At 40.8% G+C, this 23,947-nt stretch overlaps 1 protein-coding gene across 3 annotated transcripts in view; it reads right to left on the reverse strand.

Annotated features, from left to right (window-relative positions):
• The window catches only part of RBM33 (RNA binding motif protein 33), a 136,692-nt gene that overhangs the window by 21,272 nt on the left and 91,473 nt on the right, over nt 1-23,947 (reverse strand). Inside the window, exons 15-17 of one of the 3 annotated variants that reach the window (XM_074985080.1) lie at nt 22,831-23,472; nt 8,134-8,331; nt 4,964-5,152 (exon numbers count right to left, since the gene is read on the reverse strand). In XM_074985080.1, the coding sequence (XP_074841181.1) occupies nt 4,964-5,152; nt 8,134-8,331; nt 22,831-23,472 (1,029 nt within the window). Of the gene's footprint in view, nt 1-4,963; nt 5,153-8,133; nt 8,335-19,012; nt 19,499-22,830; nt 23,473-23,947 lie in introns of those variants that run through there. The other 2 variants (XM_074985078.1, XM_074985081.1) reach the window with 2 other exon arrangements.

Raw genomic sequence — 23,947 nt, forward strand, 5'->3', positions numbered from 1 at the left:
GTGAAGGAGACTGCAGCACAGACAGGAAAAGCTCCTCTAATTCAGTGATGAGTGCAACACATGGACAGTGCAAAGAAGAGATTTTGGTAAAAAGTAAATGGATTTGAATATTAACTGTACATGTGCCAGTTCACCAGTAACTGCAGATCTTATCAGGTTGGTGTGCATTTTTGAATGGGGCAGATTAGGAGATGAGGCAGCTCATGAGATAAAAACTTGCAGGAAGTGGTCAACTTTAGAATAAAGCGTATGCTTCCACAATAGCATACGACCTGACCTGTTCTCCAGAAAGTGAAGGGATAATGCTGGAGAAATATTTTTAAAGGCTCAGATTCTATTTTTGTTTCTTCCTCAGCTTAGGTCACATAAGTCTACCTCCTTTTGTTGTTCCATCACTTTCTGATGCCTGTGACATCATGTCTGAGCATTACAAGCACGCTTTTGGTCCATGGCACCATTTATCTCTTCTTCACCTACTGTTTGACATCTTTCCTTTCTGTTGCCCTTCCCCTCCACCCCTCTTTCCTTTCCCGCTACTCTGTTAGCCCTCCCACTGCTTCAATATATGTGTACTATACAAGATTACCAATCTATTGCTAGCAACAGACTCTAGAAGCAAAATTGCAACCGCTCAAAAAACCCACTGAGATGGGAAAAATACACCACTCCCACTAATGAACTAGTGTCTTGCCTGTGCATGTCTGCGGGTAATTCCTTAGTCAGGGAAGCTTGGCTCAAAACTTGTTTCCAGAGGATGCCCTTCCTTCAGCTCCAGGGAAGAGGCTAGGCAGGCAATGGCTGGGGTGACTACGTCTACTCTCAGGGAGAGCTAATGGAGACAGTTAAGGATTCTCAATCGTGACAGCACAGAAGGCTATCATATCCAGGAGGAGCAAATGAGTCACTAGATGGGGACTTGGTCTTCTGTGCAACGTAACTCTCTAAAATGAACCTTGATACTATAAGAACCACCCTGGGCAAGGACTACTCATCAAGCATTATCCCATTTATCACTTTCACGTACGAGTGTTAGCTCCAAAAACAGAAATCGGCATTTTTGAACAAAACTGCAGACACTTGTCATTACTGTGACTGAGCACTAGGTAGTGCCATCACTCTAAAAAAGCTGAATAGTAACAAAGAGGAAGCCGTGCTAGTCTATACACTATCAAAACAAAAAGCAGTCAAGTAGCACTTTAAAGACTAGCAAAATAGTTTATTAGGTGACCCACTTCTTCAGACCATAGCCAGACCAGAAGAGACTCAATATTTAAGACACAGAGAACCAAAAACAGTAAGCAAGGAGGACAAATCAGAAAAAGATAATCAAGGTGAGCAAATCAGAGAGTGGAGGGGTGGGGGGGGAAGGTCAAGAATTAGACTGAGCCAAGTATGCAGACAAGCCCCTATAGTGACTCAAAGTTCCCATCACGATTTAAACCATGTGTTAATGTGCCAAATTTGAATATAAAAGCCAGCTCAGATGTTTATGCCAAAGGAGGTGCAGGGCAGAGCAGGAGCTGCCCCAGGCCCTGTACCTGGTGCTCTGGTGAGGTGTTGCCTCAGGCTCCACCCTCCTTCCTTGAAACAGCCCTGGCTATACTGATTTTTTTTTCCAGCAATGGTGAAGCTGCACACATTCTACCAATGGAGCAAGCTCTTGGTTAGCTCAGCAAATTTTTACCACAGAATCCGATTCTACTGAAAAACGATAAAAAAAATTCCCTACTGCAGATGAGCCCATCTAGCCAAGATTGTGTTGTGACACTGCATTAGGAATCAAATGGTTGTGGTACTTGATCTGGAATAAAAAGCGGTGAACAAGTTTTCCAGCATGTTTGTAGTGTTTTTTTTTTTTAACCCTTTTTTGGACAGACTTGGGAAGGTGAGCTACATTTCAGGGAGGAGGACATTCCAGTAGTCCAGGCAAGGAATGACTGGATCATAAACAAGTATTTTAACAGTCAGAAGAAATATCTGACTTTTTCAAATAGTTTGGAAGGCTTGGTGAATGGATGGATGTGTTAAAGGGGAAGGTGGGGCAAGGGTAACCCTCCAGAGTTGAGGCCCTTCGTGACAAAGAGAATGCTGGCATTGTCCTCGGGCACACAGGGGGAAGAGGAGGGATTTGGGATGGAAAAGAAAGTAAGTTTATTTTGGCTATGCCAAGATCGTACTGGTAACAGATAGCAGTGCACAGTATACCAGAAAAACATCCTGATACTGGGAGAGACTGGTCAAGCATGGTAAGCTAGATTTGTGAGTAAGATTGATAGTTGGAACCTTGTGAACAGATGAGATCACTCAGGGATAAAGTGTAGAGGAGGAAGAGTGGGGATCAAAGACAGAGCCCTGAAGGACTCCAGTAGAAAGAGGGCAAGGGAGAAGAAATTCCTGAAAAAGCAGTTAGAGAGGTAGGAGGTGGGCCAAGAGGGAGGGAGGGAGAATATCGAGAGCACAGCTGGTGACAAGGAGGAGAAAATCACCTGTATTAAAGGCTGCAAGAAAATTGGGTGAGGTGAATGTACTAGCTCCACAGCTTAGCCTAGAAAAATTCTTAGAAACCTCAGTAAGGCTTCCTCTGCCTCATGGTTTCCCAAACTGGGGTGTGTGCGTGCCCCGCTGGGAGGGTGTGAAGAAATTCGGGAGGAGGGGGGCAATCCAGGCCCCTGCCGGCCCCCGCCCCCCACAGTCGTTCCCCACACCCGAAGAAAAAGCTGCCCCTTGCTTCCGTCTCAGTCCCTGCCATTTCACATGGGCAACCTGGTGCAGCCACTATAACAAGCAAGTAGCTGGCGAAGGCTCACATGAAGCTAGCTGTCTCCTGCAAAGGTGAGTGAGTGTGGGTTGCAGGGGAGGAGGAGGATGGTGTTAGATGAGGGGCTGGGGGTGCCCGGGCTTTAGGAGAGGGGTGGGGCTCAGGCTGGCAGCTGGGGTGGCTGGTCTAGGGTAAAAAAGAGGTGGGGGGGCAGTGTGAGGGTTTCTCAAAAATCAAAAAGTGGGGGGGCATGATGCCGAGAAGTTTGGGAACCACTGCTCTACATTGTGAGGTAAATTTGAATTTACGGCAGTAGGCTCCATATTGCAATGTCACTGTCTTCACTGTAAATACCATTAGCTCAATTTAAAGAGTACTAATATTGAGATCATGACATTGTTGAAACTGGCTGGGTGCAGCATCAAGTTCAAATTTAAAAGCCCAAATGAAGACCAATGTGGGAACACCATGTCTTAAAGCCTAATTCATTAGCCTCCAAAGGTGTCCCATAAGTATCCCACAGTGCTCTGCTGTGGCCACTTCCATCTCTGCTGCTTTCCAGGTGTGCAGGAATTAGGTAACAGGAAGCCCATGGCTATGAGTTATGCTTGTATGAGAGGCTGAGAAACTTCTTTCTTTGCTATCGGTGCTGTGAGTGTATCTACCCATGCAAAATAGCCCCAACATGGAGTTCATGGTTCTGTCTCTACCTCTGCAAGCTAAGCACTTGGGTTTTTTTTTCCAGCACTAGCACCAGTCTTTGCCCTGCCGCTAAGCTGTTGGGGGTGGGGTCATGCATGAACGAGGCCAATAAACTTATTTTTTGCTGTTTACATTTGTGCAGGCCTCGTCCTCCCCAACAGGTGCCATGCAGTTGGGGTCTTTCATGTGCCCAACCACATCTGTAGCTAACCCACAACCCAATAAAAGGATGCACATGCTCTTCAGGGCAGACCATGCTGCCAAGCAGCACCATGTCCTGGCTTGTGCACGGTGAGGGCTCTAAGGGTGGGAAAAATTTTCAGGGGCTTGCTGCTTCTGTGGGGGCTGCTTCAACTGCCCCCCCACGACTCCCACCAGAAATATTTTCAGGGGCTTGCTGCCGCTCACAGTGACCATTCCAGCTGGCTCTGCAGCCACAGACCTCCACACACACACCCCTCTGCGTGAAAAGATTTTTGGGGGCCACATCAACTGACCCATCATTCTGCTATCCACCCAACCCCGCTCATGTGATAAGGAGGTCCAGCACCTGACAGTCAATCAGAGCTGCTCTGTTCTTAGAAAAGGTAGGGACATACCTTCTTATGGCATCCATTGCTAGGATACACAATCACATAGCATAATATAGCTCAAAAAGTTTCAAACTAAAGGAATAACATCAACTTTATAACTGTATTTCTATCAGAAAATTCTGTTCCTAGAGTTGTAAGGAATACCTAAAATTACTAAAACTGAAACATGGGGGGTGGGGGATCAATGTTGTTTTTTAGTTTTCTTTGTGTATGTCACAGCACTTGGGTAGAAATTTCAGTTATTCCTCAGTGAAAACGAGTTGGACTTCTGGTTCTAAATTCACTAAGCATTTTCAAAATCTCCCCTTTTGTTTAATGGCATCTCCACTAGTTAGCTGATAAATCAGTTTCACACCTGGGCCATGCTTGCACAGAAACAGACAAGAATTTAGCCTGGGTCACAGCCTGTATGGTTCTTGGGGCTGCTCATAAACTGCTCCTTTTAAAAGGCTTAACAAGAAGCAAAAAGACTGAAAACTTCAAAACAAATTTTTTAAATGAAAAAGTCTGATTATACTGTCAGAATGTACTACTGAAAACTGGATTTTTTTTTAAAAAACTGGATGATTTTCAAAGTTACTTGACAATATCTTTCAGTTAGTGCTTCTGAAGAATGCAAACTAAACGTCACAAAAGAGCCTCCCTAGCTTACACTAACAAAAGTAATATTACTGAAGGTTGTAAATTAATAAACCAACAATAAAAAACAAAAATAATGAATATCTAAAGATGCTTTCTTTGCACATGACAACAATGGCTCTTTATATGCTTGTTTTTGGCATTTTATTTCAGAAGTGGTGAAAAGTACCTTCAAATAGAGGTAAAAGTCATATTTCATTTCAGAGAATTAACTGAACTTTTTAGAGTGAAAGACATCTGGCACAAAAATTATAAAGCAAGGTTGACCTACCTGAATGGGTCCCACTGACATCAGCAGGTTTTTCAGTTGGACATCAGTAGTTGACGAAGAAAGCCCTTCAACTGACACAACACAGGGCTGAGGTTTGCACTCCACCACTCGCAGATTCTGTTTATTTGGCATCAAGCGTCCTCGGCCCATCTGGCCTGCTACTCCTCTGCCTCTTCCATGCATAATAACCTGCCAACAACAGAAGTAAGAGTATTTTGATTTCCTTAGTGCTTCTATTAACTACGCTTGACAGATAATAGGAGAGTTAGCAATGTACTTAAAGATTTGATTAAAGTGCAAGTTGATTAAAAGCAGCATGTCACTGTTTGCTAATTTAAAAGGCCACGTGTTAACATTTTATCTGATTTTTAGCCAAATATCTCTCTCAATCACAAGAAGTTATAATGGGTACAAAGTCTGTCTTTATATTTAGAGGTGGGTTTGCAAAGCAATTGAGCACCTCATGCCAAAAACTATGTAGTCTAGTGTGAACTCTCATTTGGGAAGGGTCAGCAAACAACCTTTTGTTCCCTCCCCTTCCCAGACCACTGTACTCATGTGGGAAGGAGGCTCAAGCCCTCCCCAGTCTCCACTGCTACAGAATTCTTTTAATATACTGTGTTGCCCATTACTTAAACTATCCCTCTTTTTTGAGGGGAGTCCATGCTGGCAGGGCAGTTTATGAGCCATTTCAGCTGGAGGCAGATAGCCAGGAATTAGAAAAAGTCCCCATCTGATCCACAGCAGCCAGAGTGACTCAAGCCCTACAAATCTCAGCCATAAATTCATTATTTTCCCTTCCCAAACAGAAGTTCCAAGGAATACAGAAATCACTGGCCCCATAGACTAGCATCGAGTAGCCTTCTGGAAGTAAGTGAGGCGGGAAAACAAGGAAAGTCACCATCAAGCTTTTAACCAATACCAACTCCACAATGAAAATGGCAAGCAATCGTCAGAGAAAAGGGGAGACTGGCTTTCAAAAATTTATAAAAGCCAACACATTATTGGAGGGGCCTCTAGTCATAAAAGCTAGCTCTCACAGGTACTGTCTAGTACTGATAATAATACTGAGTAAGATTTAACACAACTCATGCATAATGCACATCTGCAGCTGCATAAATGTCACAGATTGGTCCTTTTTGTATTTGCAGCAGAATTTTGTTTCACAATTCTGGGAGCTGCCATTATAAAAAACAAAAAAATTAGGCCTTCTTCAGGTTCTTACGATTGTGAACACTATTTTCAAAATCAAAACAAAAAGCAGTCAAGTAGCACTTTAAGACTAGCAAAATAGTTTGTTAGGTGAGCTTGTGGGACAGACCCACTTCTTCAGACCAGAGCCAGACCAGAACAGACTCAATATTTAAGGCACAGAAAACTAAAAACAGTAAGCAAGGAGGATAAATCAGAAAAATATGATCAAGGTGAGCAACCTTGATTATCTTTTTCTGATTTGTCCTCCTTGCTTACTGTTTTTGGTTCTCTGTGTCTTAAATATTGAGTCTGTTCTGGTCTGGCTCTGGTTTGAAGAAGTGGATCTGTCCCACGAAAGCTCACCTAACAAACTATTTTGCTAGTCTTTACAGTGCTACTTGACTGCTTTTTGTTTTGATAGTGTATACACTAGCACGGCTTCCTCTCTTACTATTTTCAAAATGTAAACCAGATGTAACCAAAGCTGCAACATCTGCTCGACCTCTGCATACAGTTTGAAACAATAGCTATCGGAGATGCATGCTGGTTCTGGTCATCCCATCAAGGAGACCACTTGCAGTATTACTGAGGACCCTCTCTAAAACGTAAATGTTAACTACTGCACTGCTGATTATTTTAGGAGACATTTCAAGACAACGTCCTTCACATCCTGTTTGGCTGTAGCCTGAATGCTGTGCTGAGGTCCAATGAGGTTATCATCAGGTTGGGATAGATATGGTCAATCACTACTTTAGTAACAGCATAAAAACAGAACAACAAAGGAATACAAGACTTACTAACTGCACTGGACCAAAGCAACGGGTGAAAGGTGCAGGAACAGGTACGTGTGAATTATTCTGGAGTTCTTGTTGTACAATTCAAGTCTAATTTACTGCACAGTTCACACGGTCTAGAATCAGTGTCAGAATCACACTTACAACTACTAACATTAACTATCCTAATATTAGCCCTGCCTGGCAGGATAAGATGACACTGCAGAGAAGGTAACTGGTGAGAGACCCTGCTCTGTGGGGCTCCTGTGGTGATTTAGAACCCCAGCCTCTGACCGCTACTGCCAATGGGAGCTGCAGGGCCAGGGACAGTGCACAGAGCCCATGTAGCTGTGTGCGTGCCTAGGAGATGAAGGGACATGTCAGTTACTTCTGGGAGTTACCTGAGGTAATCTCTACCCAGAGACTACACCCCACATCACTGCCCCTCCTTTACGTGAACTCGGCCCCCCCCACCAACCTCAAACCCTTCTCCAGCTCTGAGCCCCCACCCACAGCCAAACTCCTTCCCGCAGTCCAACTCCTGCCCCAGCACGTAGCCTCCTCCTGCACCCTGAACCCCTCATTTCTGGGCCCACACCAGAGAGCGCACACAGACAGAGCCCACCCTGCTTCCTCCGGGGGACTCCTCAGCCCTGAGCTCCTAATCCCTAGCTCCACCCCAGAGCTCACAATCCATCCTGCTCCCCAAACCTCTGCCCCAGCCTACAACAACATCCCCACATCACAACCCCTAATTTCCTCTTCCACCCAGGAGTCCACACTCTCAGCCAGAGCCTCAATCTCCTGCCCCAGCCTAGTGTAAATGGGTGAGTGACCAAGGGTGTGGGAAAGCAAGTGACAGAAGGAGGGGGGATGGAGCAGGGCCAGGGCTGTAGAGCAGGGCCAGAGGTGTGCAGTTTTCTGCAATCAGGAAGTTGGCAGCCCTAGAGGAGAACCACTTTCGAGCATTACCAGCTTGGGCTAGATTCCAATAAGCATACTGTAAATGTAAAGCTGTGCACAACCCTATCAATCTCCTGGGTATCCAACCCTCCCTTCATAATTTTACACAGGCACTTACAGCTTAAAATGACTTCAGTGGTGTGAAGGATTATGGTTACTTCTTACACAATGCTAATACTAATACAGTTACACATTCAGCAGATAAAGATCCTAGCAGCAAGAACACATCTTAAAAATCACCTTTTTAGCTTGATGAATCCCCTGGATGTTTTTGACTCCTTGTGGAACTGTTGTCTGTATCTGTGCCTGCTGCTGCTGCTGCTGGAGTGGTCCCTTTGTCAATGTGACCTTCCGCATTAGCTGCTGTCTCAGTTCTGGAGGTTGTTGGAGGCGTTGGGGCTGGCCATCTGGGTTCACAAAGCCAACATTCTCCCCCTCCTGCTGAAATCAAAATCAGAACATGCTGTTCAGTGTCTATTCAATGCAAACATTCACTTCCTGTAAAACCTGCTGTGGTGGTGAACTTCATTAAGCACATAATTAGAAGAACACAGACTTGCATATTACATCCAATGAGTGTCTGCAAGGGAAGGCTGCATGGTGCACACTTCGGTTAGAAACTATACCTAGTTAAAAATCCATAATGCAAGAAGTACAAAATAATACAACTGGCATGATGTTAAAAAGTCACTGTAGTTTACAACCGTTCCTCTTAGTAGACAGAAAAAATGTCCCATGATTTATTCTAGGACAAATCCATCTATTCATTCCTCACAATTGTAACTTTTCAGACTACACATTTGCATTCCATTAGCTATACTTTTCTAGGGGGACACATATTCTAAACTAGAGAAGGGCAAAGCAGTCTGAATCAAGCAGGAACCAGTCTGAATCTTTATGTCTCTTTCAAACCACACAAAATTTCCAAGACCTAAATCCTGGCAATTTGTACTGAGTGCATCATTATGCTGCCTATTTATAGCCAAAATAAGCCTGCAAAGTAGTCTTCTCCCTTCTAACAACCACCAAAATTTGAGTACTTTTCTCAAGTGCTTTTAACCTTTATTCCTTAAAAAATAAGAACAGGGTGACAAACTATGTCCCACTCCCAACCTCTGAAGTCATATGTGGAAGTACTTCAGTCTTCCCAAAACCAGCTGCCTACGCAATTCAAGCATGGGAGGAAAGGAGGGGTAGGAGAGAGGACCCTAGAAGGGAACAGCAGTGTGCAGGGGCTCAGCTACTTCCACCCAAGGAACAGGGGTTATTTCTTGTACATGTGTGTTCACCTGTCCCAAATCAGTTATGGCCAAGTTTACAGTCACCATGCACAGCAAGAGGCAACATAATTGATTTATTATGAGAAACCAAGAAGGCACTTGGCTTCCCCACAGTTATAAAGTGTTTCCTATGGCAAATCTAGTTTCCAATGCTATTCAGCAACATTAACAGCTTAAGGGAACTCCCTCCAAAACAATAAAGATCTGTTATGGTTACAGAATGGTAGAGAGAAAGCTACTTACCAGTAACTATGCTTCAGTCTATATTGCCTCTGGAGATTTACCACTCATTCCCACAGAATTGCAAACTCAGAACTACTGAGAAATGCAGTGCCTGTTGTGGCTATATAACACCCTCTCACAAATCTAAATATTCTAGATCAAAGTAAAAGAACTATTCCTTTCACTAATTCAAAGAATCTACCGAAGTTCTCAAAGCAGAGAGGAAATAAGATGGAGTGGATGAACAACAGTTACTTGAAAACAGCCTCACTCTGTTCAGAATTACCTTTTAAATTGCCAGTCCTGAGAAACTAATACCCATGCCCTGGCGTAAGTAAGACTATTAAAGGAGAACTGCCTCTCTCACCAAAACAAGCAGGACATCATACAGCATAAGTGCATACCCACACACACAACTGCTTTCACACATTGGAGCATTTCTTAAAGCATTCAACAGGCTGTATGAAAACGTACTCAGTGTGCTGAAACTGCATTGATAACACTGACAACTACAGTGGATGCTTAACCAATGGCTTTTGGGAGCATTCAAAAGCTAATATTGCTCCCAGGATAGTGCTTGCCCAGCAGCAAGCCAGCAAAAGCTTATAAAAAGATTTTGTCTTCCTATTATTCGTTTAAGTTTCTTAAAGACATACCTGATCAAAGGCAAATATCCAAGGCAAAAAAAGGTAGCTCAAGGTGAAAATGAGCAATGCGTATTTGTTAATGTTTATATCACAGTTCAAATATTAGAATCATTATCTATATCATTCTGCAAGTCCAATTCCTTACTTGGAACACAATGAATGGTAACTTCCACAAATTCTAAGACTAAACAGCTAAGCTAGTAATGAGGATATCTCAACTGCACACACTTCAGAATCAGAACATTTGGATTTCACGCTATGAAAGAAATCTTAACAGATCACTTATCCATAACAGGAATACAGCATCAACTTCAAATAATCTTTGCATGCCATCTACTAAGGAAAATGTAAAACATAATACACATGCTGGCCCCAAATTCTCCTTTCAGGGGAAATATTAGGATGGGATTCATAGGGTGAACATGATACACACAGCAGCGCAAACACTAGAAAAGGTTCTTTGGTGCATAGTAGAATGGTAGCTAGAAGAGGGTGGCGATATTGAATCCTACTTGATTGAAGTTTCTGTGATGTCTGGGCAACAGCAGATGGTTGGTCAGTTGAAGAAAAAAGCTCACAGCTTGTACGTGCATAAGGCCAAGATAACTCATGTCTCCAGTATAACCTAGTACAGTAAAAGTTTGATTATCCAGCCTCCCCAGGGAAATGGGATAGCTGGATAATCAAATCTTCCAGTTATTTGAGTCTGTCGGAGACACCAGCCTTGCTGCAGCTGGCAAAGCAACTGCCCCACCTACCTGCAGGACAACGACACACCAGTCCTGCTGTAGCTGGCAGGGCAGCTCCCTTCAACCACTGGCCAACTGGCCCCAGGGACCAAAGTGCAAGATAGCAGAACTTGCAGATTATCTAAATGCTGGATAAAGCTGGTATAATGCATAACTTAAGTCTCTTAATTCTTGATGATTTTTAAGTAAAAATAAAAATTTGACAACTTTTTACATTTTTTAAAAACCTTTTCACCAGCCTATTTTTGGTTAGCATCCAGAGGAAAAGAAAAGGGCTAGCAGCAGTGTTCCCTGTAACCTGTGCGGCCACTCAGGATAGATTCAAATGCTGCCCAGCTGATTAGCAGAGTGCCCATCACTAGATTTTAATGTTTCTACTTATGATGTATGTTTGCACGTGCCTCAGTACACACGACAATTTATTCTGCACATGAATAGAAATTATTAGGGGGAACATTGGCTAGGAGGCCCACACACAATTTTAACGCTTGTTTCCAAAATCTAAAAAGTTCATAAAAGCTTAATATTTGAGACATGTATTTTAGCATCAGATCTTGCAAGGAAAGGTTTGCTCTATCATACACAATCTCATGTCAAATTTTTGACACTTCTGGTGAAACTTACCTTCTACTCTCACAACCAACACATGGCCTATGGACCACAATCTACTTAAGTCCTATAATGAGGATGTAAATAGGATAATTTAAGTGGTGAAATACTTTTACCCACACCAATCTGAATACCAAAAATGAAAAAAACATGTCTAGAGCTATTGGTTGCCCCTTAAGCTCTAAAGCACAAATAATTTTCCCCTTCACTATGTGAATTATCAAATTTTATCCAAGGCTTGCTCCCCACTTGTTATTTACAAGCATGCATGAACATTTCTTGTTAAAGCCCTGTAAAAGTAGGTTTAAATGGCAGTCATGACAAAAGCTGCTACTTTGGGCAAGAGTTCTGTCTGTTCATCTGAAAGTCTTTGGAACATAAGGAAAACTGGTTGTGTGTCAAAGAAAAGCTACTCTTAAGAGTCACTTGCCAAAAAAATCTACAAGTTCTAAACAATGAATATAATTTAAAAATGAAAGTTCAAAAGGCATAAACAAGTGGATTTGGTCTATATTATGAATTTTTTTTTCAAACTTCTACAGCTAATTTGCAAAGTATTCTAAAACAAAGCAAAGAGCAGAAATTATTTCCTTCACGCCAGCAATTTTAAACCAGATGTGTCAGACAGAATATTATGTTTCAGAATAGTTGTTATATAATATTTCAGTGTTTTCTGGTATTTAAGTCATCCTGTTAATTTAATATAAAAATTAGTTTTATACAGGGAGATTTTGTTTTTTCTTTTTTTAAAAAGAAGGGTACCTGAATTTAGCAAGCTAAGGCATTGTACTCTATCAGGGATGTTATGACAGTTTTACAACACAGATGAAGTTTGTTTGCCAGAACATTAGCCGGACAAATTTATTTATAACAAATGCTTTTAAAATGTACTGACAAAAATGCCCATAGATACTGTCAGCACTTCTTGCAATTTGACAGATCAAATCTTATTTTCATTCTGAAACCCATGAAGGAGTGATATCACCAACTTGCATTCTGTAGTGAGCAAATTGATTAATCCCTCTCTATAGAAATCTCAACTCTTGATTACACCTATCAGACGTTAAGCAGCATTATTCTAGAGTGACAACACTTGACAAATTCCCCAACCATTTTTCTCAGCCTTTGTGGCCTTGCTAGCTTGTATTAACCCTGATGAAAAATTAATTTTCCTTATCTTCTGCTAAACCCCAAAATCCAAATCCGCCAAACTGGCAACTCTTTCTGTAAAGGTATTATGAAAACCTCTAAAAGATTAATTACATGTCTTCAGGTGACATTAAATTAATTTCTATACTCATGACAGACATTTGATACTCCGTACTGAGAGGACAGATAACATTGTCAGGATACACAGAAGGACGGTGGTGTAGTGTCCCAGGGCAGCCTCTTATGCATTCTCCTTTCGATAAGGCCATACTTCACTGTCACTGGCACTGTTACTGATCTTTCATCCCATAGACCTCACTACACAGGTTTCTATTAACTACTACAATGCTGTGTCTATCCATATAATCTTTATAAAGCTAATTCAAAAATCACCCAACAGCAAATTGACATGCATGCCACAAAAGCACTTCATAAATCAACCCAGAATTTTTATTTAAGTATCACAGGCATAAGAACACAGAGGTGGCAGCAAAGGTTCTATAGAATATGCTCACACTGTTCTGTGGGTCCATACCATAATTCAAAGAGAGCACGTAGCAGAAAATGAAGTCTTAAACCTTATACCAAAAACTTCAAAGCCTTAAATGGTCTCTCTTCCCTTTTCCCTCCCTCCTCCCCACCCCAGAAAAATCAACTACAAATGTCGCATGCAGTTTAAAAGTCAGTATTTCCAGAAAAGAATCTCTTAATAAACCCCAGCAGTTAGAGAAAATATCCATGAAACCACTAACGGCATCCTCCTTCAATAGCAGACGATGTTAGTGATTATCTTGTAATATATCTGTTTGTGTGCAGAGTTTAAACTAATACTAAAATGGGTTATAGTCAAAAAGATTAAAGTCCACACAGACTGATGCCAACACAGCAGTGTAACAAACAAAAATGAACACTCTGAAAACAAAGCAAAAGCATTGATAGTTACTCTGAAATGTAAAAAAAACATCTAAGTAATGGCCCAGGACATTATATCAAGAGTAGGGCCAGATCGGACAGACAAAAAACCTCTCACATAACGTTAAAAAATAAAACTATAGACACTGAAAGTACTTACAAAAGTGGCAAGTATTATTGCCATTCAATGGATTGGGAAACTAAGGCATAACTACCAAACAATCACAATCAGTGGCAGACTCACCACAGGTGGTTCAGTTCAGTTTTCTGCCTGACCGGGATATGCCTGATACTTTTCATTAAACAGCAGCAATAAACCAAATATATATAATGTTCAGTCTCCTCCCTCCACCCACAGTGGATCCCAGTCATCTATTTAAAGAGAAATTCAGTCCAGATGAGCAGTTCAAGACAGAAATTAAGAATCTAAGCTCCAACTATTTGCTCACAGCCACCTGCCAAAAGAAAAGCGCATGCCTGGCAGACAACACGTTAGATTAAGTATGACTCAAATTGTATAGCTAGATTACCAATCAAGCAGTCTCTATTTATGTTGAAGGAACTGACTTCTAATTATATGGGAAAAATATACATTTCCTCAAATATGACCCCTAAAATTTTGATCATGAAGCAAGCTTATTCAGACTATAGACAGAGAATACCATATAAAATCATCTGAATAGAAAAAAATTATTGTGGTTATGCTGGGAATACACATTCTTTTTCCAGCTCAGTATAAAAGCAGACATGTCAGTCAAACTGCAGAAAGGTATTCTGTGAGTAATGATGCTCTGAATACCCTGGATGACTTCTTCAAAAGTGGTCTGAAAACTTCCTTGCTTGGTCTCTGCCTGGAAGTGTATAGTGTTGTTCATAACAGAAGAGGCTGGGACACAGACAGGGTTAGATAACAGCAGTAAAGGGCAAGAGACTCATTTATGTTATGATTGAAGTCACTGCACAAATGGTGAATTAGGCCTACTTGCTTTGATAGGGTAGGATCTACTGCTGAGTTAGTATGGGAAATTCCCCAATAAAATGCAAGTAACTGCAAAGCTATCATAAAACAAAGTTTGAAACTTACCATGTGCACAGCCTTCACTGAGTTACAGTGCTCCTATTTTAGGATCCACCTCTTTTCACCAAAAGATCTATAAGAAATGCTTGCTCTCTGGTTCAAATGACTGCAGCTAAGCCTGTCACCTTTCTTATCTTGATTCTTAAAGTATACTCATCATTGAGATATCTAAGCACCAAACAAATATTCAGCAGGTTTAAAACAAAACAGAAGGAAACCCTTCTTCACACAATGAAAAGTTCATCTGTGGAACTTATTGCCAAAGGATGCTCCGAAGGCCAAAACAAGAACTGGGTTCAAAAGACTTAGATAAATTCATGGAATACAGGTTAATGCTCTCTATGAAAGCAAGATGGTCAAGGGCACTTGTCATATGTGGGTATTGCAGGAAAGGGATCTTGGAGTTATAGTGGATAGTTCTCTGAAGACATCCACGCAGTGTGCAGCGGCAGTTAGTAAGGCAAATAGGATGTTAGGAATTATTAAAAAAGGGATCGATAATAAGACAAAAGATATCATACTTCCCCTATATAAAACTATGGTACGCCCACATCTCGAGTACTGCGTGCAGATGTGGTCTCCTCACCTCAAAAAAGATATATTGGCATTAGAAAAGGTTCAGAAAAGGGCGACTAAGATGATTAGGGGCTTGGAAAGGGTCCCATATGGGGAGAGGCTAGAGAGACTGGGACTTTTCAGTTTGGAAAAAAGGCGATTGAGGGGCGATATGATAGAGGTATATAAAATCATGAATGGTGTGGAGAAAGTGAATATAGAAAAATTATTTACCTTTTCCCATAATACAAGAACTAGGGGACACCAAATGAAATTGATGGGTAGTAGGTTCAAAACTAATAAAAGGAAATTTTTCTTCACACAGCGCACAGTCAACCTGTGGAACTCCTTGCCCGAGGAGGCTGTGAAGGCCACGACTCTATTAGGGTTTAAAAAAGAGCTTGATAAATTTTTGCAGGTCAGGTCCATAAATGGCTATTAGCCAGGGATAAAGTATGGTGCCCTAGCCTTCATAACAAGGGCAGGAGATGGATGGCAGGAGATAAATCACTTGTCTTCTGTTCTCCTTCTCTGGGGCACCTGGCATTGGCCACCGTCGGCAGATGGGATGCTGGGCTTGATGGACCTTTGGTCTGACCCAGTATGGCCGTTCTTATGTTCTTATGCTAGATCTCCAATCACCAGAAACTGGAAACGGGATGGGTTACTTAATTGTCCTGTTTTGTTCATTTCCTCTGAAGCATCTGGTACTGGCCGCTGTCAGGAGACAGAATACCGGGCTAGATGTCCCACTGGTCTGGCCCGGCAGGATACTGGGCTAGATGTCCCATTGGTCTGGCCCTGCTTAGCCACTCTTATACTCTGTTTAAATGAGCACAAGAAGATTAGCCTGCTACTTTCCCCTCATTCTGTAAAATGCTTCTTTTGTTTCAAAAGATTATTTTTGTGTGCTTATCATGGTGGGGGGGGTGGAGGGGTGTTCAGTCAAAACAGAGTCTGAACATGCCTCGATGTGTCATTCTGATCTCTTCTGGAAGAGCAAGCTAACTGTTACAACAATTCTGCCTCCTCTGTGCTATCTTGATATTTCTCTAGTGGAAGTATAACCATGGTCGTGACTTTGCAAAGTGAAACAATTCCACTGATGATCTTGCCCATTCTAATGCAGGACTTTCAACCAGAGAACCCAAAATCTTCAACTTGAACCAGCATTCAACAAAAAGCCAGAGGAGAGAGATTACTTGGATGATTTGCATTTGATGGCCTGTACTGCTAAACAAACAAGCTATGCTCTGAATGGAACAGAGTTTTTTCCTAATTTTTCTTGTTGAGGGTTCCTGTAACTTAAAATTGCTGGCTTAACTAAGGTTTCTTTCTGCCTGCATTAAAATTTGGTGTGCCATTGGTACATTTCAACAGCAAGTACCTGCTGATATATTCATGCAATGAAAATGGTGCTGGATTCTCTGATACTTTTTCCCCTTTAAATACAGAATAGCAAACCTTCCAAGTTGCTTATTTCTAGAGACTGTTGAGTGTACTCACACTTTCCTGGAGGAAAGTGCCTCCCTCCGCTCCCACTTTACACCCTCAACCAATAACTCTGGTTGGCTTTTCAACAGACTGTGGTATTCTTCCACAAGCAGGACGTCCTAGTACCTTGAGAAAAAGGTCAAAATTTGTAACTGGAGAGTTATGTCTCTGAAGGGGACTCAATATCGCACCTCAAAGTAAAGTCATTTTGAGCTTTGGCTACACAAGCAATAGGCAACCTGCAGCCCACAGGCCACATGTGAACCACACACAAAATCCTGGAAGTCTGCAAGATATTTTGTTTAACATTGTCCATGTGCCAGATTTAGTGGGTTTCCATTTGGGTAATTTTTCTTCTACTGGTATAACTAAACCGACGTGTATGAAAGCAAAGGCATGTGAAGCAAGGTGTGTGCTGAATACATACTACAAGGACAGAGATGCGTGCTCCCTTGGCATGCAATCACACACCTACTATGGTTCAACCGGTATATCTTGCAAATTCTAGGCACACAGGCACAGTTAGCGAAAAAGCCCTATTCCTGAAGACAATCTTGATTACGACAATCCTGAGGCCCACTGAGATGAAGGAAAGTCACTCCCTAGCATAAGTTGCCCATCCACACCAGTCCATAATTTGGACAACAGAGGGTGGGGGAAATCACTGTGCTCTAAAGTGTTGCACTCTAATTCACCCACTCGGATATTGTGGACTTAAACTAAAAGGTTGCATTAATGAAGTCCTCTTCAGCCACATGGATCTTGCAGCCTTACAGAACCTTTTAAATAAACAACCCCCTGTACTGACATATTCTTAATGAAGTCAAAATAGGAAGCCAGTGTAAACCACTCTGCTATGGCTACAAAAATCTGTTCAATCAATACTGAAAAAGTGTTCTGCCCCAAGCTTGTATTATTATGTGTGCCATGGCACTGATGGTTTTCAACTAATTAGTTCTCCATTTGTGGTTTGGGATTCTTCTTGATCCAGAAGACATACCTGTATTAGTGGCTAGCTCCTCCAATTTCTTAAACTTTAAATATTTTATATTAAAGCATTTCACCGCTCTTGGGAGTCACTAAATTTAAATGGGACAAATTCCCACTCCAATAATCCCATGCTGACCCATTTTCATTTAAAAATAAAATCCCTTTGATTAGTAACATACTTCTACTTACAGTATCACGGGCATCCTCTATCATTTCCTCTTGGGAAATCCAACTACTACTTGATGTTGCAATGATGTACACCAGGCCTCTCACAAGAGACTGTTTTACAGTACAAAATTCCACAATTAAACTGCAGACGACTATTGCTATTTTAAGGGATTGAAGATCTGGATATCAAATGATCTGCTTTAAAGCTACTCAATTAAAAGCATATCCCTTCCCAGTCTTACGACTGTATATTGCCATTTTGCCTAAATTTTAGTGGTCCAGAGAGGAAAAGACAAAAGCTGCAGGGCACCTTGGCATCCTCTCAGGTTGATAAGAAGAAGCTTTTAAAAGAATGCAAATTAGTTTCTAATTTACCCTGTTAAAAATGAATGCATTTCAGACAGGTTTTGTTGCTGACCTCTCAAAGTGCCATCTAGTTGTTCTCCTCTTCTTTACCTCCCCTACCTTTCTGTCCTGGTCTCCTCCTGCATTGCCCTTCCATTAACTGCTCCTTTGTCCATGTGTGACTTCACATCTCCTTTCATACCACCCTAGTAAGAGATGTATCTCCCAACTAACATGCAGCATCTTTATCCCTCTCTCTAAAACATTTCCGAAATTCATGACATATTTCCACCTAAGCCAATCAATCTATGCCCCAATGGCATACACATAGTTTTAAATATTTTGCTCCAGATTGCGCCTTTAGATGGTATTTTCACAGCAAGAATTCTGATGGGTTTTTCAGTGGGGAACAGTCTAATGTGAGAAATGCAGCCAGTCTGAAATATTCCAGATCCTGGAAGTCTGTCCAGTCATTAAACATGGAGGTTAGAACTCAGTGAAAGGTAAATTAGTACAGCTTCTTGGGAGACCCTCTTTATGCAATTTAAGTTGTAAGTATGAAAAAGAATCATTAAGATCCCCTAGAAAATGCTAGCCCACTTGAAGTTTTTAGCTGTATGCTTAATAAGGCGGACATTGCCCTTGTACCTAAGACCATTCTTCCTGATGGTGGAGAATGAGTATTGATGTTGACTGAGGCCATCCTCTGACACTTTGGAAGAATTTTACTGTACTCTGCTAATGTTCTGATGTTCCAGACTTCAAAAGAGCATTTCAAAGATGGGATCAAAGCTCATTATATACTTCTTGCAACACAAGTGTTGGAGACTTTAATATTTGTAGAAGTACTTTTGAAGTCTTTGGATGAAAGGTGCTATAGAAATTTCAATTTAAACAATGTTTATTGGCTAACATGAACAATACACATACAAAAACACAAATACAATCATCAGGCAAAAGTCGGCAGATAAATTATCATCATCCAACAGGACTGTCTAAACCAATAACTTTTTTCCCATTGTCTAGACTTCAGTGCAACTCCCTGCTGGCCTGCTGTCCTAAATAAAGATGACACAGCAAAGCAATCTGTCTTTTCTCTAACTCTTCAGCCTTTTTTATAGAGCCCAAGAATATAGCCTTACAGAAAAAACTGCAAAGCAAAATAGTTTGCCAGCTATTTCCATCAAGCTTTGCAGATGCTATGTTGGGCAGTGGTTGCCATAACTCCTGAAAAATCTAAGAACTCACTTTTAATCCAAACAGAACGTAGTTACTTATACAAAAGACCCACTAGCACAGATCTCCACACAGACAGAGTGGGATAATCTTGGTCCAGCATAAGATTCAGCATTTTCAGGAAACAGAGGCTGAGACATATCACTTTGAGCAAGGAAGACCAGTCTTTGGCTAGAGAGAAATCATGCAATAATCATTTCAGGTAACTGAGTAGTACAAAAATGATTTTAAAACACTATGCAATGCCAACAGAACTTCAGACCAATCAATGGACATATCTAACATGCAGTTTGTATAACCTTTTAACACTTAAGACATACAAGACTAACTCTGGGCACAACCTGGTCCCTCAGTGCCATAATTATCTCTGCCTATCTACTACACTCATCTACAGATACCCATTTATTACTGTATTTGCTTCCAACAAGTCCCATTTCAATATCTTATCCTGTTTGATTCCTATTCTAGTCTTTATCAAGTACTGATATCAGGCCTATGATTGAGCCAGACATATACCTAAGACCTTCTCTCATGGACAGCGCAATAATATGTATGCAAGAACCACTGATGTCTGAAAGATATGCAACAAATAAGACTGAGGCGAGAAACTATGCCAAAAGAGTGTTGAAGCTCTATGAAAAAGCAAAGCTCCGATACCAAAAATATCTGCTGAACACTTAATCCCACTGTCTCTTCAAGTCCTAAAGATCAGAATAACTAAATTTGCCAAGCATATTTAGACTACCAAGATTGAAAGGGAATAATCAAATAGAATGCCACTTATATAGATGTTCCCACTTGCTCATATAGAGCACAAAAGAAGGGTTGCCCTCAAAACGTTTGAGGAGCTAGCATTCGAGTAAAAGTGACAGCTGTGACTTGGAATCGATAAGAATAAATCCTAACATTAACCTCCAGCATCATACCACTTGTCCCTGATATGACAATATACCACAGTATCTGACATACAGGAAGTGTTAATCTTCTGCTCTCTTTTCACCTACTGGACTTCTACCGTGTCAGAGGCACTGCACAGTAAGCCTTATTTTTAAAGATATTTAATTGCTAAGTACTGCAATTTAATGAAATCTTCTTTACAAAGACTATTCTTCCCTAAGTGTGAACTGTAGTAATACCCACTCTGACAGGTCATCTTATTTTCTTCAGAGATATGGGGACATTGCATACCTGGAGTAAGATACTCTAACTTGGGGAAAGGCAATAATTTTTCATAGGAAGGACATGCCAAGAATTTGTAAGTGGTCAAGGGCTTCACCTTTCCATTATAACAAGAAGTCCTGTGGCACTTTATAGACTAACAGATAATTTGGAGCAAAAGCTTGCCCACTAATGTTTATGTTCCAAAATATCTGTTAGTCTACTAGGTGCCACAGGACTACTTCTTGTTCTCAACGATACAGACTAACATGGCTACCTCTCTGATACTTGTCACCTTTCCATTATACTAATGGAGGGCATGCAAGGGCTGGGGCAGAGGTCTGAGGGATCAGTTTAAAGAACAAGCAGCTTCTGCCAACAGCTCCTGTGTAACACAAAACTGATTTAGATAAAAGGAGGTCTGAGCATGGTCCTAGTCCATAACTGTTTACATTATTCAGTAATGCTGTCACTCAGCTGAAAGAAAGGACTTTTCAACTATGTGCAGACATGCACTGGCACAGCTGTTTAGAGTAGCCTGCACAGTGCCTAACCATCATCAATTTCACCATCCCATGGGCATTAAAGATTTGATCTGCAGAAAAAATTAAAAGGAAAATGGGTACAAGTCATCTGTATAAGTGACAGCTGCAGAGAGGCTTCTGTAACATAGAATCAGGCCATTGCTTACTGATAAAAGGACCCAAAACATTCTGGTGGCTGACAGCAGGGAAGTTAGGTAAACCTAATTTAGGCTGAGGAAGACAGTTTAGGAAGTACATGTTCCTTTAAAAATATAGTACCTGAGCATCTCAAAGGTTATTTAATAAGTGGTGTATGTTGACAAACTAAAAACCAGGAGTTAAAAACGTGGATTTGAGATCTTTATTTGTGGGCTCTGATAAATTTATTCATTTTTTTAAAAATACTGATCAAAAAAATAGTCCAGATTGCCCACCTGCTGCTGCTGTTTTCCTTTTTCTCTGTGTGGCTTGTGGAACGAAGTAATACTGATTCAGATTTTTGACAAATTATTAAAATATTAATTGTCTTGATCAGCATTAAAAAGCTAACTTTAACCTTCACTTTCATTATTCTACACTCTCAAAGAAAATAAATATTTCATGGTGGGACACAAAAGCAACTACATATAATGCACAGACAACCTATTCTGTGCTGATGATCCTGAAGATATAAAATGAATTTTCAGGGGGACAAGATCAAGTCCAGCAGTAAAGGCACATGTATTCCAATGTGGTTAAATCCGATTGAAAGCAACAATATAAAACCACTAAATCAATTCAGGTTTTCTGGAAAAGAGAGAACCTTAAGAAAAAAACACTTTCATGATACTTGCTAGAGGGTGGACGAATTCATTTGCCTTGGGCAAAAATATTTAAATATCTATAGCCGATAATTAAGAGGGTCTGACTATAGGATTTCCCCAGGGAAATCTTAATTATTAGCTTGTTCTTCACTCCTAATCTGAGTATTTTTTCCAGTAATAGAAATCAAATGTAATGTAGATTTGAAGGGTATGCTGCACCTCCGTTCAATTTAAAAAAGAGTCCACTAATGAAGAGAGGTTGGAAACCACCGCCAACATAGCTATTTGATGGAAGAATATAGGAAAAACATTGCAAGTATACAATACTATTATGACCACCACCAGTGCTCGGGAACCAATGTATAGCAAAAGACTCCTTGTCTGAAGATAAGTAATCCGATTTAGACAAGTGAAATGGTGGCATCTCCAATGTAGTCCATAGTAGAAAATCTCCTCTCTCACTCTCTCCAATTCCAGTTACATCACAGTTTTGCAATGCGGTCCATAAAGTGGGAGGGGGGGGAGAAATCTATCCACACTGTTCAGGAAACTATACTAGCTTCATCTGTACTTTAAACATGACTGATTTCTAGTACGGTTTCAACTGCAATAAGGACAGGACATACATTTTTTTTTAACCCCTCAAATTTAAAAATAGTTATACAAATTCTTTTCTCATATATTAAAATATTTCTGGACAAAAATGTTTTATTTAAATATTCACAGATGGAGATTTTTAGGCTCAAGTTAAAAGCACCCAAAAAGAGTGGAAGTTACCCAGGAAACAGTGATGTACACTAAGTAGCACAGCAATCCTCTGTTCCTATGACATTTTTAAAATAACTTATCTATAGCTCTAAAAATTCTCTTCTGAAATATGGATATCAGTTCTACTGAATTTACTGTTTCTTTTCAAAATACGTTCTTTTTTTAATCTGGGGATTACACTGAACGGAACATACACAAAACAGACCATGACAAAACACCACACAAAAATAGATGAGCCTTGGAAACTTACCCCTCCTGACAACTTAATCACCCTCACTTTCGTGCTGACGTGGGGCCCATCTCCACTACCACTGTTTGCCCGTTGCACGACAGTTCTTTTCACACCAGGTTTCTGTTCCTGAGGCCTTCCTTGTATTGATGCCACCCTAGCAGTCTGCGCTGGGGTGACTGATGCTGCAGTGGCAGCAGGTTTTGTTTGTAATACTTTTGGTGAGGGCTGAAGAGGACTTTGAGGTACTGCTCTAGTCTGTCTCAAATGCTTCATTGTTTTGACTTGTTGTCCTTGAAACTGCGTATTAGCCCCATCCTGCACAAAATCTGTAGGTTTAGGCTGAATATTTGGAACTACCATGTCTTGCTTTTTAACAAGAAGTCTGTTTTTCACATTTTGCCTGGCCTGTGCACCAGGATGGAGCATAAATGGGTTTCCATTGGTGGAAAACTCTGATGATTCTTCATCCTGCTGTGTGAAAGATTGTTGCATAGGAGGCTGTTGCTGCTGTTGCGCAAGTCTTTCAAGCAACTCTCTCTTTCTAGCACCTGCCTGCTGTTGCCGTCTCAGCTCCTTTTGTTTCAGAATTTCTTCTCTTAAGCGTTTTTGTTCTTCTATCTTCAAACGGTATAATCTGGTTTCTTCATCTTCATCAGGAAACTAAAAAGAAAGCAAAAGGCATTTCCTGAAATAGTGAAATATATCCAGTTCAGTAAAAGCTAACATGGAGTGATTATTTTACAAGATGTCATGAAGGCATAACTCTGCAAAGAGGTTTTGAATTTGCCCCTGACATTGTACTAAAATTATTAGTGATTTATCTTCCAGTAAGATTTGCTATTCATTACAGATAGCTGAAATAGGTTTTAGGAATTAGATATGCTATTTCCTGGAGGGGGGAACCCCCCCCCAACCTCAAACTATAGCGCTAGTTTGGAAATTGCATCAAAATACTAAAAATTAAATCGTCTAAATTAGAACTCCTGTAGAAGTTTCTGAAACCAATTAAACTATTAATATAATTAAAGATATCAAAATATGTTTCAAATGGAAAGTAACAATACAGAGCCAGCCCACTGTCACACAGGTTTTATCTTGCTCTTTTCTGACAAACTAACAAAAGGTAGGGTAGTAA

This window comes from Carettochelys insculpta, chromosome 2, assembly GCF_033958435.1.
Source record: "Carettochelys insculpta isolate YL-2023 chromosome 2, ASM3395843v1, whole genome shotgun sequence".
NCBI lineage: Eukaryota > Metazoa > Chordata > Testudines > Carettochelyidae > Carettochelys > Carettochelys insculpta.